The 15,521-nt window shown below is 39.6% G+C and overlaps 2 protein-coding genes across 2 annotated transcripts in view; both read left to right on the forward strand.

Annotated features, from left to right (window-relative positions):
• LOC140334837 (RING finger protein 112-like) overlaps positions 1–15,521 on the forward strand; it is a 43,197-nt gene that overhangs the window by 10,039 nt on the left and 17,637 nt on the right. Inside the window, exons 6-10 of the mRNA XM_072417088.1 lie at positions 13–117; positions 219–269; positions 1,369–1,425; positions 1,559–1,645; positions 2,377–2,506. Of these exons, the coding sequence (XP_072273189.1) occupies positions 13–117; positions 219–269; positions 1,369–1,425; positions 1,559–1,645; positions 2,377–2,506 (430 nt within the window). The remainder of the gene's footprint in view (positions 1–12; positions 118–218; positions 270–1,368; positions 1,426–1,558; positions 1,646–2,376; positions 2,507–15,521) is intronic.
• LOC140334861 (uncharacterized) lies at positions 4,420–8,655 on the forward strand. The gene is made up of 3 exons (XM_072417129.1): positions 4,420–4,674; positions 5,614–5,688; positions 7,786–8,655. The coding sequence occupies exons 1-3, from the start codon at positions 4,633–4,635 to the stop codon at positions 8,314–8,316; spliced, it is 648 nt and encodes a 215-aa protein (XP_072273230.1). The 5' UTR covers positions 4,420–4,632; the 3' UTR covers positions 8,317–8,655.

The following is a 15,521-nucleotide window of genomic DNA, read 5'->3' on the forward strand; positions in this document are numbered from 1 at the left end:
TCCTCCTCACAGCTGGCAGTGTATGTCCTGGACACGGAGGGCTCGCTGGATATTGAGGGTGATCGGGAGACTTGTATTAAACTCTCTGCACTGTCCATGCTACTCAGCTCATATCTGGTAAAAGATTCTACAATTCCTATATTTTATAATAAATACTCCAGTAATGCCCTGAAGTATCTATTTGATGGATAACACATTATCTTGTGTGTATTTCACAGATTTTTAATGTTAACACAAATCTGAAAACCACAGAACTGGATTACATGGAGGTAGGTGGTCTGGGGGAGATCCCATGTGTTAATAATAGGAATAAGAGCTTCAATTGATAGCTGCCAGACCTCTCCAAACCAACATGGCAGCTGTCAGCAATTCTTATTCAGGGTTCCTTGAAATCATAGGGGTTGCCAGTGCTTCCTGGAGCTGTTGCTAGTTGATCTCTAATTTGATTCCTGCATAGTTCCAGGGCCAACGTAAAGTCATTTACACAACACCAATGATCCTAAATAACCTGACCACCATAATTGGAGTATTGTTTTCATTGGTCACCAAAATCAGAAACATTTCTCCTACTGACCCAAAATGGTTTAAGCAAAGCTTCCCTGGGATTTCGGTTCATTAGGTTGGATAACACTGTGGTTAGGCAGGTACAGTATGTTCTACAATTTGCTACCTAAACAGCAGAATCCACCAATTCCAGCACAATAGACAGTGTGTATGATGTTAGCCAAGATACACAGTGTATGGTAACAATCCCTGGCCGAAAATTCTTTTTATCATTTGTGGTATTTTCTGTTCCAATACATGTTAATTGTTTTTTCAAGTAAAAGTTAGACATTGAATAAAGAACAGTTGAAGTAAATAGATGGTATAAATACAATGCTCAAAAATAAAAACAATACACATTACAAAATACTGAAAACAATACAAAAACTAACAGGGATGATCACATGAAAAGGGGGAGTTCCCCAGGCGGCCAGTATAGCTTGTGGATCCAGATGAAGTCTCTGATAGACGATGAGGTAATGTCCTAACATAGAAAAGAAGGTAAAAATCCATCAGTCAGGGTCCTCTCCTCCTCCTGTGTTATTATCTGTACTTTCTGTTCTTTCAAGAACACAGCAAAAGCAATCTTACATGGCTTTGGCTATCGGCTGTTTCCCCATGTCGCCAATGTTCCTAGCCACCACTTAATTTATGGAGAGTTTCCTCAAAATAATTACGTTTATTTCTTGCTTTCTCTTTGTTTCTTTTAAATGTCACTCCAAGGTTCCTATAAAACCATAGCGGTGGAGAAGTTAAGATTACCCATACTAGAAGGACAATGACTGTCCCTAATATATCTTTTATTTCCCCCCTTAATCTTTCCAGATGTACCTTCACGTATCTGAGCTGACAGGGGCATCATTTTCTCTACAATACTTACAGGTAAGTAAAACAGTTAATTTTCTTGTATGCCTCCTTTAAGCAACTAAACTTCCATTGGTTCAATCAAGTAAGACTTGTATATGTCCATGTATATGTCTCCTATCACCTGCTAAATCTTAAAGGTTTGTTTCAGCATTTGGACCTTCTGGTGAGAGACTGGCAGGATTCTGACCATTGTGGCCGTGAAGCAGCTCGTGCCTACCTACAGCATGAGAGTGAGGTATAATGAGATCATCTGTTCCAGTAGTTTCATGCCCCTGTGTACCAAGCCAGCTTGTAAAGTCGTAATGTGACCAGATTGGTATAGAGGAACATGAGAGTGTGTCTTCCCTTCTAACAGCCAAACTTATCAATCCTTTCCACCTACATACATACATAAATTAATAATATAACATCAGTACATGACCTTGAAAATGGGATTAACTTGCCATAGAAACGCTCCAAAAACTTTTGGAAGGCCTGCATGGAGGATGGTATAGCCATTAAAGTGGGAATCTTTAATTGTCATCAAATAGAATGTTGAACTTGCTCATCTGTTCAGTTTGACTGTGCCCCGGGGTACAAAGCCAGCTCAGTAAGATATGGGGTCACCAGTTTGATGTGGAGGATCTTGGGTATCCTGCACAGAGCCCTGACCTCAACCCTACTGAACCCAATTGGAATAAATTGGAATGGTGAGCCAGGTCTTCTCATCCAATCAAATTGGTATAAGTTCCCCCGGACATCCTCCAAATCTTTGGAAAGCTTCCAGGAAGAATGGAGCCTGCTACAGCCACCATTCCTTTATTAATGGCTATGAAGTTAATGGGAAATGCTGTAATAATCACAGGTTTCATTTATGTTGAGCAAGCTGATAGTCAGTGATCCAAAAAAACTTTTTGGTCAAAGAGAATCTTTTCAATGTGTGACCCAATAAAACTTTCCATTTATAGCTTCTCATTGTTTTTACAGAAACTGAGGTTGCGTCGGGGTTCTGAATATCGCCGTTTGCTGGATACTCTTAGAAGTCCATCTGTCAGCGGATTTCTGTTGCCCCACCCGGGAAAAAGGTTCCTGAGATCAACCGAGGGCAGACTGGCAGGTAAATATAATCCTCAGGGGGCGGTTACTGTACAGACAGGTGTTATAGGTGAACCAACTGCAATTATAACTCGTAGAATTTAAATAATGTCATAGTGGCTAACAAACGGAATAATGTTCACTTCTTCTAGGTATACAACACAGCTTTAGATGAACAGGGCTCACGGAAAAGCTGCCATAGAGAAAGATCTCTTGTTATAAATACATCTTTTGCTCTTCTGTACATTTATTATTATTATTATTGACAATAATAAACTGTGCTAACATATTCTGCAGCGCTGTACAATAAATAGGGTTAGCAAATGACCGACAGATACAGATAATGACACAGGAGGAGGAGAGGGCTCTGGTCAGAAGAGCTTACAATCTAAGATCTTTATACCACATAGGGACTATAGCAATTTCATATTTTCATTGCACTTCTGTTAATTTTGCAAATACTTTGCCATTACTTACGATAACAAAGTAATACTTTTTTTGAAGGGGTGGAGGGGCCAGGTTCCTAAATTATTAAATCAAGAATTTATTTAAAACCAGAAATGTTTTAAACTGGGTGGGAGGAAGCTGTAGGCGGGTGGCATTCTTATTATTGTGACCCAACGTTTCAGTAACCACCCAAAAACAGCCGGGTTGTTACTGAAAAGTGTCGGGGGTGCGCCCAAATAAAGGGGGCTGTGGGGAACACTGCTACATATAATTTCTTTTTAACTTATTGAATATGAGGAATGAGTGAAGAAGTGTGTGTGGCACAATCAGTCATCACTTGGATGTGGATGGGTTGTACACCTCCTGCCATGTTTATATTGCTGCCAGGGGGATTCGTCCTTCCATCCGTTCTGTGAACCATTGTCTCCAAAGTTTTTGCAGCCTCTGACCACAGATAGGCTTCCTTCACCTCTGCTGCATTCGGAGTCTTTCCAACCAATCACATTCTTTCTGTATTCACAGACATGGATTGCGATTTCAGAGAACACCAGCGGATATGGTGCCAGTCTATGATGGGAATGGGAATTCACAGGGACAAATAGAGGTGTGTAGATGATCAGACTTTAAAAGAGAACGTACCGATGTCGTTTCATTAAAACTATCCAGAGTTCAGGATCACCGAGCCTTTCGTTTACTGACTCCAATGGATGCCCCAATTGATTCAATGGAGAACTTACAAGTTTCTTACTATACCTTAATTTAAAAAATTTGTTTGGGTGCACATAAGTTTTAGTATAGGGTCCTGGTAATCCTTCATCATACAAAGATATTGTAGACAATTGTCTTGTGGTCGCAGTTTAATGAAAACCCTTTTTTGTTCCCCCCGGGAGTACAAAGCTAACTTCATAAAGACTACTAGATTGTAAGCTCTTCGGGGCAGGGTCCTTTCCTCCTGTATCACTGTCTGTATTAGTCTGTCATTTGCAATCCCTATCTATTGTACAGCGCTGCGTAATATGTTGGCGCTATATAAATCCTGTTTATTAATAATAATAATAATAATAAAGACATGAGGTCACCAGGTTGGTGTGGAGGAACTCGAGTGTCCTGCACAGAGCCCTGACCTCAACTATACTGAACAGTTTTGGGGTGAATTGGAATAGTGAACCATCCAACATCAGTACTTGACCTCATTAATAAGGACATACAGTTGACTTTCAAAAAAGACGGCAAGCTCTGGACCTGAGGAGTGCCAGGTTTTTTAAAAATTGCAGACTTTTGAAAGTTATACTCCCCTCCACACACAGGCCAGCCTTCCTCTCGCAGCACCCACGGACATCTGGCACAGTTCCGGAGATTAGGCAGCAGAGACATGTCAACGTGTATTTAGTTTAAGGTGTCATGGAATCACTGTATAGAGTACAGAGGTCGGTTTCTGTCTCTGGTTTTCTTGCCGTTTCTCCTTTTTTTTTTCATAGTCTTCTATTTTTTTTCTTCTCTATCTCTTTTTTGTTCACACTTAATGTCCAAAATTTTAATATATAACCTTTTTTTAACTTTATTACGCAAGTCATTTGTGTCTTTCTGTTGTATTATTAACAATAAGCCCCAGACAGGAGGAGCATACAAGCTTCTACTGGGTGTGTGGAGATTTCCATTCAATCAATAATACGTTGTGTTATTTTACAGGAATTTGTCATCATGTTACAGAGAACAGAGTACAACTTTGCTTCTCCTTTGGAGGTAAATATTGCAATATAACAAATATTTGTATATATTGGTTACTTTTAACATCTAACATCTGTTAACATCTGTTTGACGTATATCATATCATGAATATAACAATACCTATAGGAAAGCTGGTAACAATATTCAGATATTTTATGATATTTAAGAACGGTTGGGATTACCTTCATAGCCCTGACCAGGAAATGTCTGATCTGTGGCTTATTTACACATATGTGACCATATCTGCAATGTAAATAGAAAAAAAAACTTTATAAAGATATCAGAATATTTTCAGCAGTCAGTCCAAGACTCCCTGTGTTTGTATGAAGCTCCCCTAACTTCATAGTTAAGGAAACAAGCGGGTATGAATTCTAATCACTGTTACATTTGTATATAGATTGAAAATGATATATAAAGCCAGTATGTTTCGGGGCACCGGCTTCCTTCATCAGTGCTGGCTAAAAACAGACATAAGGAACAATCAAATTTGGTAGCATATAACCAGTAAAGAGTTTAATAAAATTGTATCATACATGTCCAAGAATTAAATTAAAAAAAAAAATTTTCAATAGTAGAAATAATTTTTAAGCCGTAATTGATGTAAGTCCCTATATGTTATAAAATGAGAAACATCAGTCTAAATAAATAATAAATAATAATTATTATTTATTATTAATTATTTCCCCAATATTTCCCTCCTTTGAGGTCCTAGTCGTTCAGGAGGGACAGGTGAGGACAGTTCATATAGTGGGGGTTGGGGGGTTCAGGTATTCCTGTTTCTTAATATATAGAAGTGATTGGATGGATTTACAGTCTCCCAGATCACTTTTACAATAAAGCCGGCATCACCCAGAAGTTTGCTTAGAAACCAGTGGTGCCTGCGACTTAAATGACCAATTTCTTTAAGTTTTTCTGATCCTAATAAGCAGCACCAATTTCTGTTTTTTTTAACAGATGTTTTATTCACTTGAAAACCGCAGACACATGACTACAATCTTAAAGAATTTCCAGGATTTTCTGGACCAGCAGGTAACAAAGCTGAGTACACCAGACCACTCATTTACCTGGTGCTTCTATATAACAGTAAGGCCATTGAGTCCTATAGTGACCTCGTGGTTGGACGAAAGGAATATGGTGCATGGAGGGGGTCACTGACATCTAAAAGGGATCACTGCCAGATAGTCTGAGGATGCATTGCTGCAGCGAAAGGGGATGTAGGAGACAAAAATCACTAGACAGGTGAGTATAGCAGCTTTTCTATTTCAAGAAACTGGAATTGTAATAAGGTAAGACCTCAAAGTCTCTTAAAATGTACCATACCAAACCCAGCATTTCTCATATACAAGCATGGGAGGTGAAGTCATTTTGAAGCATTGTTATTCTTACCATCGTTGCTTGGATGATAGTACAGAATTAAAGTAATTGTTTTGATATAAAAAAAAAGACTTTGCAGTGGAAAGGCACAGGTGGAGAGGCCTTCCAGTCACCTGCAACATAAAGAAGCAGGGAGAATGGCAGCTTAACCAAAGATCTCTTGGAGACTTAGGCTGCTTACACACTTCCGATAATTACTGTTGGAAATGAACAACCGATTGGCCGAAAATCATTCACAAAAAAGGTGACCAACGACGCCGACGAATGAGGATTGTCCATGGAAATGAACAGCTGTCACGGCGGATCTAATTGGCCGACGATCGTTCACTATCGTTCACTAATCATGGTTCTGCAATACACTTTCTCCTTTACATGTCACTCCCTGCATCGTTTGAACGATGGAATCTAGCCTGTGTAAACTATTGGTGGCTTATATTTGAACCATCGTATTGTTACAGCATGTATAGAATTGTGCAAAATACGAACGTTCAAATATAATTGTGCATAATTGTTGATCGGTTGTAATCTCCCTTTTCTAACAATAATTATTGGAAGTGTGTACCTAGCTTTAGACTGCATGGCCAGCCCTAAAAGTAGAAGTAGCCGACTCCAACAGGTGAGCCATGAACTTAGCAGAGGTAAGGTGTAAAACTGATGGGAGAGTTTGGTGGATTAAAAGTGAAAGCAGGAAACCGGGGGAGGCAGACCGAAAGTGAAAGAATGAACTGAAAGTGAAAGAAGGAGACAAGGGGGAGCGAACTTAAATCGAAAGAAGGAGACCAGAGGGAACAAACTGAAAGTGAAAAAGAACAATGGGAAAGGGCACTGAAAGTGAAAGAAGGAGACTAGATTGAAGTTACAAGTAAGAGACCTGAGTGCACAAAAAATGAAAGAAGGAAAGCAAGAGAATCCGGAAAGCGGATCAAAAGTAAGTGCAGGAGATTGGGAATATTAGGAGCATTTTGGGAGTGCACTGATACTATAAGATGGGTGACAGCAGGCCTCGGCAAAATAGGGCACCCTTGAGTTACCCACTTAAGTCTGCCATCAAGAAATAGGGGGAAAATAATCTTAGCTTTGTTAGGGGTGTATATAGGTAGTTTATATTTTAAAGAGGACTTAAACTAGAAATTAAAAATTGCAATCTGTATTAAAAAGGGCAGGTGTAGTAAAATAACCTTACCTGCCTGATCGCAACTTTTTAAGTACACTCATTCCTCCCTGTTCCATTGTGAGTTCCTCTGCCTTCTTTCTTCTCTTCTTCTTGAATTTGACCTTTGGCCATCTAGATTGGCCAGGCTGAAATGATACAACACTCATGCATGCCTGAGTTCATTTCGTCCCAGCAGCCCTGGGGGAATGCTGGCATACTCTGCTCATTCTGGCATCCTTTGCTGAGCTGCTCATGCACAGCTCTGTTTTTTTAGAAGAAATCAAGCAGGTAAGTTTGTTTTTTTGCAGACGGATCGCCTGTCCCTTTCAATTATAAAGACTGGACAGGTAAATTTGCAAAGCCAAACTTTAGTTTTAATATCAATAGGAGGGCTATTTCAGAAGCTGTCTTTGAGAATATTCCACTTCTTGCCATTCTTTTCTCTTAGAGAATATATTTCTCCCAGAACTTTAAATCATTTAACATGTTTCTATCTTAACAAATTCCAGGTTTGATGCAGTTGTTACAGCAACTGTTCTGCTTCCATACTGAGCTGAACAAATCCATCAAAATAATTTCCCTGTTCCTTGCTCCCACAGCTTCCTGCCAATGCTTCTCCACTGAAGGTCCTTGGGGTGAGGACATCTGAGATGAGAAGAAGGGTCACTGAGCAGGTCACTGTTCTTAAGGATACCTATGAGGGAATCCTAACGGGAAGTAATGCTGAAGAGAAAAAAATGCTCCTGGATGAAATTAAATCTCTGTTGAATGAAAAACAAGAATATTTTTGTGCTGAATATTCAAAGCGCTTCACCAAGTGTGCAGTGGGTATTGGCTGTGCTGTAGGAGGTGGTGTCCTGTGCTTGGCTGGTGGGATTGCAGGGGCAGCGGTGGCTGGGACGGTGCTTGCTGCCGAAGCTGTGGGCTTATTAGGTAGCACAACGGCAGCGATGGTCGGAGGGGCCATCGGAGGCTCCGTCACAATGGGAGCTATAGGAACTGGTGTTGGCGCAGGCGTCGGTGGCATTATTGGACATGTGGAAAAGAAAAAAGAAGCCAAGTCTGAGCACAGTCCTAATACAGAGACCTCTACAGAAGACATTCAACCTCTGGTGGATGAAAAAAACTGACACAATTCCTGGATTTATCAAATTTTACTTGGTAGCTGCTTTATTTCTGGTCTATTCTTCCAAGAGATATTTTTATATTTATCAATAATATTAATTAACTTTCTATTTACTAAAATGGTTTTTTGGTGTGAAAATGATTTTATTTGTTTAGAAAAAAAAAACCTTCAAATATACACTGTATCAAAACATGGAGACCGAAAACAGAGGAGAACTTACTTTACCATCAAGTGAATATGCTAATTATATATTGAGTTGAGATTCTATATTCTCTCAGATTCATCCAAAGTAATTGTTCTTCCATCGATTGTTTTGCAATAAAATTACATATTTAACATTCCATTCCGTTTGAATTTATTTTGTGTTTATCTTTTATAAAAAAAAAAATTTATGATTTATTTGGCCAAAAATATTCTGGGGAGAGACAAACAGGTTCTGAACATTTCCACATCTCCAAAACAAATTTTCATCAATGCGTATTGAAAGCCCCAATTCTTTGTATTTAGGAGAGGCAGAGATGGACCCATAAAGGGTTGGCGAGATTTAATGTCACTAAAGTGACCATTGTCCCATTGGCAGAAAGTAATGAAAATCTAAAATGTATAAGCTATCACCAGATCGGGGGAAATCCTATAGGAGGGACACTTCTTTTGGAGACAACTGTCCGTGAAATACCCATGTCTCTCCCTGTTTGCCCCTCCCCTGAGCTTTCCTTTTTTAAGACATGCTTCTGCATTTGCTGTTTGTCAGATAATTATGTTGTTATTCAGGTACTTCCTATTAGGCCGAGATGAACGTCTCCCAGTAGTGGTGTTCAGATTCCAGCTCAGAGTTGATTCCAATTCAGATTTTAGATATTTTGACCTTGGAATTTAAGCAATCTGCATTGTACCTAAGTTAAAATATCCTATATGGGGAAATGATTTAATGACAGGCAGCCAGAATTGGCACACCTGTCTACATCTTCTACTTAGGGCTGAGGTCAGCCTTCTAAAAAAGAGTGCACAGCCAGACAAGGTGTGTTTGTCTGCTAATCTGGTACTGAGATGGACAGAACTTGGAGCAGCTAATTAGGGACAGATAGGAAATAGGAAAAATAGTATATCAGGACAAAGTGCTTTACAAGGCTAAGTTCCAAGTTCACACAAGTTTTTTTTCTACTCTTGCTAAAAAAAAAATGTAAATACATTTTAAAATAGTTCTACTGTTAACCCAGTCAAATCATAGCACAAAGACAATTCCTCCCATTGATGCTAATCCATTTAGTTTTACTTATATATTGGCATGTTTTGGAAGTTTGAAAATGACCGAATAACAGTGTTATAACAGTTATATATATGTCAGGGTGAAAGGAGCAGTCAGACAGATAGGAAGCAAACCAAGAGAGAGCAGTGTCACAGATACCAATGGAGCCATGATTTGTATTAGAAGGGGGAGATAACTGTGTCAGAGGAAAGATCAAGGGGAAGGAGCGAGTACCAAATTCTGGGTAGCAGCTGGAGGGAAGAAAACACCAACACCAGTGGTATCAGATAGAGAGGTCCTGTTATACATGTCAGACTGTTTCATGGGCCAGATGTATTAACGCTATCTAAGACTGCAAAAGATAGACTATCGTGGGAGGACCTTGTTGATCCAACAAATTGATTGGGGCATTTTGGAAACAAAGAATGTAATGTACATACCTGAGTATAAGCCGACTTTTTCAGCACCAAAAATGTGCTGAAAAAGTCACCTTCGCCAGTCAGGTGCATGGGTCTCTCCAGAAAAGCACCCTCTGCCAGCTGATTCCCGCTCCTGCCCCTGCAAACCCCCCCTCAGGTACCTGGGGCTTGTAGTCCTCTTCTGTGCGCGGCAGTAGCTTGCTTCGCCCCCGGCTCTGGTTCATGAGATCACAGCTGCCAGCAGGGCTTACTGTGCAAGGTGTCTGTTAGTTTCATACAGTTTCAGATAACGCTGCTCTGTCTCTACTGAATGTGATAAGACAAAGCTGCATTATCTGAAACTGAATGTTGCTCCACATCACACACAGACTCCTGCACAGTGATCCCTGCTAGTACGGGTTAACAATCGAAAATCTGTCTACTTCAGTTTCCCGGCATGAGTTTCAGATCACATGTTCAGTACAGGGACTGCAATAAACTGTTTGGCCACTAATGTTTTCATGGTGCTGTTCTGTCTGCTTGTACACTAAATACACTCTTTGTGTTTTAGCTTGGTGGCTTGATTGAGCTAGGGAGGTAGTACTCTTCAGGTATCATTGTTGATACCATATTTTTTTTTTTTTTTTATTTTTTTTTTTTTTGACCTTTTTAGGTTAGCTTACTGTTTTTCTTTGAAATAATATTGAAATAAATGTTAAAAAACATATACCCCACTGATGCCTCAATTATTGTAATGTTATTGGTATTTATTTTGAATATTAAAATTTGCCAGTAGCTGCAGCATTTCCCACCCTCGGCTTATACTCGAGTCAATCAATTTTCCTGTTTCCAAGGTAAAAATAGGATCCTCAGCTTATACTTGAGTATATACAATATTCTTTTATGATCTCCATTCTAGAGGATCCTTACTGAACTTGTAGATTAAGGAAACCTGTAATGTCAAATATTTGGAATCCTGTACTTTGATTTCTTTGGAAAGCAGTACTTTTAGGCCTGGATGGGGCTGTTCGTAATTGTATTGCTGCAGAACTGTAGTATTTTATTTGCGATCCAGTGTCGTGTTAGAAATGGGTGGGCTAGGCACTCCTCCCTTTTTCCAGGCCATAAATTGAGGTTGGTTTTGGAGAACCTGGCACCAGTATTTGAGACAAGGGGAGTTGTAGCCTGAGGCCAGGTGTGCAGGGAGTGCATTTGATGCCGATCTCCCATGGTGTGACAAAAGCTGCCATGTCTTTATTGTGGCAGTGCCTCCAACCTGAATTACTAGCTGCAGAACAAAGATACCCTGCCTTTTATGAATGGGAGGCATTGGCTACCATTCTATTACTGTTGCAAAATGCCTTAAAGCAGACCTATCTCCAAAATTTGTACTTTATATAAAAGAGTTGATAATCCTAATATATAAGGTAAAAATTAGCTTTTTTTACCTCTAAACGCAACAGGCTAATTTTCCTGCTACTTTTGTGTATGCGCAGTGAGATGGACACGTTATCTTTTTTTTAATTTACAACGACTACGTCACTCGCGCACTGTGAGCCAGATGTGAGGGTTATGTGGTCAGAAAAAGGAAGAAGATGGCGGCGCCCGGTGCTTCCTCCGTGCAGTGACCAAGGAGGATTTCAGAACGGTCCTGGATCTAATTGAGGAGAATGCTGGAGGGATCTGCAGAAATAAAGGTAAGTGTGATCCTATTTTATTTTAAGTTTAGTTCCACTTGAAGGACTAACATTATTATTTGCTATTTTTTTGTTTTTTTTTTCCCCTTAAGCTCCCAAACAGATGCGCTCATTTCTACCTAAATCACATTAATTCCATTTTCCCTTTTCATTTTTCTCTTCAAACTGTAAGTAAAGTCTTCCATTTATCCATATGAATATAATGTACTATCACCATATTAATGCCTATCATTATTGATATATAATTTGTGATGTCACTATATATATACCTAGATATCGGTTTAATAAGTAGATATAATCTGGCATACTATGCTGCCACTTTGATTATAGTATAATATTGTCTCTCCACTATCTTATCAATTACATTGGAATTGACTATATGCCATCAATTTCATGTGTTTGATAATAAGAGTGGCATACAAAATTGATGTATTCGATATATATATAGCATCTACCATACTTACTCATATATATTGTGACTGTTAATACATGGGTTTTGGCAGATGCAGTTTCATCATTATTATTATTATTACTAGTTTTATTATATATGTAATGTGATAGCATACACACCTTTACCATAGTCATAGTATTGAACTGCAAAATCTTACTTATGTTACAATTGGACATTTATCATTGTTTGAACGCCTTGAATATTGGCCAATAGCCTAACATCCTAATACATATCTTTTTATGTAATATCAAATCCAATAGCATTTTCCAAATAATTATACACATTTACCCATTCATTCCTATTTTTGTTAGAAGTATAAGACACCATAATAAGCATTCTCTCTGTTTTGATAACCTCCTTCAAAATTCTTATGTATTATTTTAATATCCATCTACTCGTTGTGGCTCAAAGGTCCCCTGAAAAAAGTTTATGTAGGCAAAACGCGTCGGGCCAATTGCCAAGTTCATCTGTAAAGATATTTACTAAGTCTAGGGCGCTAGTCCTATAACAGCTTGGCTGAGGGGACAGGACCACATGATTGTTTATGATAACTTTGATTTTATTATTTTGCATGTATGTTATATGACCTACAATATAAATTACTTATAAATATTGCATATTCAGTTTGCCTTTAAACCCCAGTTTTCTTCTGCTATAGGGCTAGGCATAATATATTATTAAGGATCAGTAGTTTCCACCCAACTGTGGGATATCACAGGCGGTTAGAAATATCTGATGGTCGGTGGGGGGAGGGGAAAGGGGGCGAAAGAGAAGGGGGGAAAGGAAAAGGTGAGACCTGACTGCGTAGCAATGCTATATCCTCTTACAACTACTTGTTTCTGGTATCTAATCCTTATACATACAACGATTACCTACAACTTTATAAGTGCATGACATCTTTGGATGAACATTTACATTCACCTTCATATCTCAATATATATCAGTAATTATGTCATCTTAGATTTACCTTATATGGCTAAATACCCACATATGCATATATATATAAAAAAAAGATTTTAGCAGTATCCACCTGTCTATAAAAAAAACTTCGGCTCACCAGCATCATCACTAGGGACGTGTTTTGAATACAATGGCCCTGATTCATGAAAGCTCTCCAGGCTGGGGATAATACACTTTCAGAAGTGAAGCTGGGTGATCCACAAAACAAGGACTGGATTTTTCAAAATTATTTGCTATTTGCTAGCAAATGTTTTGAATCCTGGACCAGATCCATTCCAGGTTTGGTGGATCACCCAGCTTCACTTCTGAAAGTGTATTATCCCCAGCTTGGAGAGCTTTCATGAATCAGGGCCAATATCTAGACCCGACCCTTATTCTATTTACCACCAACCGTATTAAGTCATACACCCCTGAGGAAGCCCAATTTGGGCGAAACGCATTGGGCACTTATACGGAAAATACGGTCATATTACTATGTTTTCTATATACCATTGTTTTTTATTGTTTGTGTTAGTAGTACCATGTCTAGTGAACCGCCCTACTTCTGTGACTCTTAACAGAACTAGGCAAAACAAACACGATTTGTTTTACACGCTTTAATTAATATGTTTGTGGACTATGTACATGTATGATTCTACTATATATGAAGGTAATATATATTAATACATTCATAGTTTGACGCAACACTTTTGAGCCTCGAACCTCTTTCTGTGCCTTCTCTTTGCGCCCTCTGTTTTGAAAGTATCACAGGGGGTTTGCTCATCTGCAGGGCAGATAATAGGCAGCGGACTTTAAAATAACCGCAGCTATGTTTATTTTAGCCAGGTGTTACAGCACACAATCAGCAAATGTATAACAAAATCAGGCTGGGCATCTGGCTACCTCACTGGGTCACCTGTCTCTCTGACCCACACTATAACCGCTGTTCACAGTTTGTAGAATTGTTTGGCCACTGGCTTTCCTGGAGCTCTGTTCCCTTCTCGTGCAGCCTGGAACACACTCTGGCTTATCACCTCTTCCCCTCTCTGACTGATCACCTCTTCCCCTCTCTGACTGATCACCTCTTCCCCTCTCTGGCTGATCACCTCTTCCCCTCTCTGACTGATCACCTCTCTTTTATTACACCTGAGTGCAGGAGAACAACCCTGTCAGGATTGGCCAAGGAACCCACCCTTCACTTCCCTTGGCCAGCTCCAGGGCCCTAGAACTTGAATTTCCTCCGAAACCTGATACAAACTATCCCTTTCCTTTCCCTGAAGCCAATACAACACTTTTCCTGCCCTTTATGGGCACACATTATCACACAACCCTTTTTTCACTTGGCTCTCTTTAGCTTTCACCATACAGGAGGACAATTCCTTATGTATAACATCTGAATAAGAGTAAATGGAGTTCCTAACTTTATAGTCCATCATACTAAGGAAATAGAAGAAGGGTTCCAATAAAACCACCAATAACAGGAACCTGAAATAGCAATAGGATTCACCTCATCAATTTTTTTCCCCATGACAGGCAAAGTTTTTTTTTGTTTGTTCGCACGGATTTTATTTCTTGTGGTCGCAGCTTAGTTTGCACTTCCTAAATTGTTTTACCTCTGTTTGCTGTATTCATGCAAAAATGTTTTTTCATTGTAAAGAAACCAAACATTTCCTTTATTTCGCAATTCATATGTATACAACTTAAATCAGAACTCTTACATAGCATAAAAACTAGCTCCCCTGATAGTAGCATGATATATTGGGGGGCTTGTCTGAACCATGGCACCTGTGCTCACCTACATGCACACTGCACCCCTGCTGATTTCACTTCCACCTGACCAGACTTTTCAACACTCCTGCAATGGGGGCAGCCTAATATGTGACCCCCTTATCCACCCACAAACGTTTCTTTGGAATCTGGTTTGCCAGAGGTGTGTAGCCCCCTTTTCTTTTGGGCAAAAAACAGACTTTCCTCCAATGGTGGGGAGAAGACATCTTCCCCATAACATAACCCTGTGTTTTGGGGGTCTTCAGGCAGGGAGCCCTTTTGGAATGTAGAAGCCACCTTTTATTATTATTATACAGTATTTATATAGCGCCATCATATTACGCATCGCTGTACATGGTCCATAGTCGTGTCACTAACTGTCCCTCAAAGGAGCTCACAATCTAAAGTCCCTACCATAGTCATATGTGATTATTATAGTCTAAGGTCAATTGTTAGAGAGAAGCCAGTTAACCTAACTGCATGTTTTTGGGATGTGGGAGGAAACCGGAGTACCCGGAGGAAACCCACGCAGACATGGGGAGAACCTGCAAACTCCATGCAGACAATGTTCCAGCTGGGGATCGAACCTGGGACCTAGCGCTGCAAAGGCCGGAGTGCTAACCCCTTTAGTAAAGAAGCTTCCAGATATCCACCCCCTCCCCTGGGGAATGAGCACAAAGGTACATAATACCCCTTAACCATTCCCAAAAT

This window comes from Pyxicephalus adspersus, chromosome 7 (assembly GCF_032062135.1).
Source record: "Pyxicephalus adspersus chromosome 7, UCB_Pads_2.0, whole genome shotgun sequence".
Taxonomy (NCBI): domain Eukaryota; kingdom Metazoa; phylum Chordata; class Amphibia; order Anura; family Pyxicephalidae; genus Pyxicephalus; species Pyxicephalus adspersus.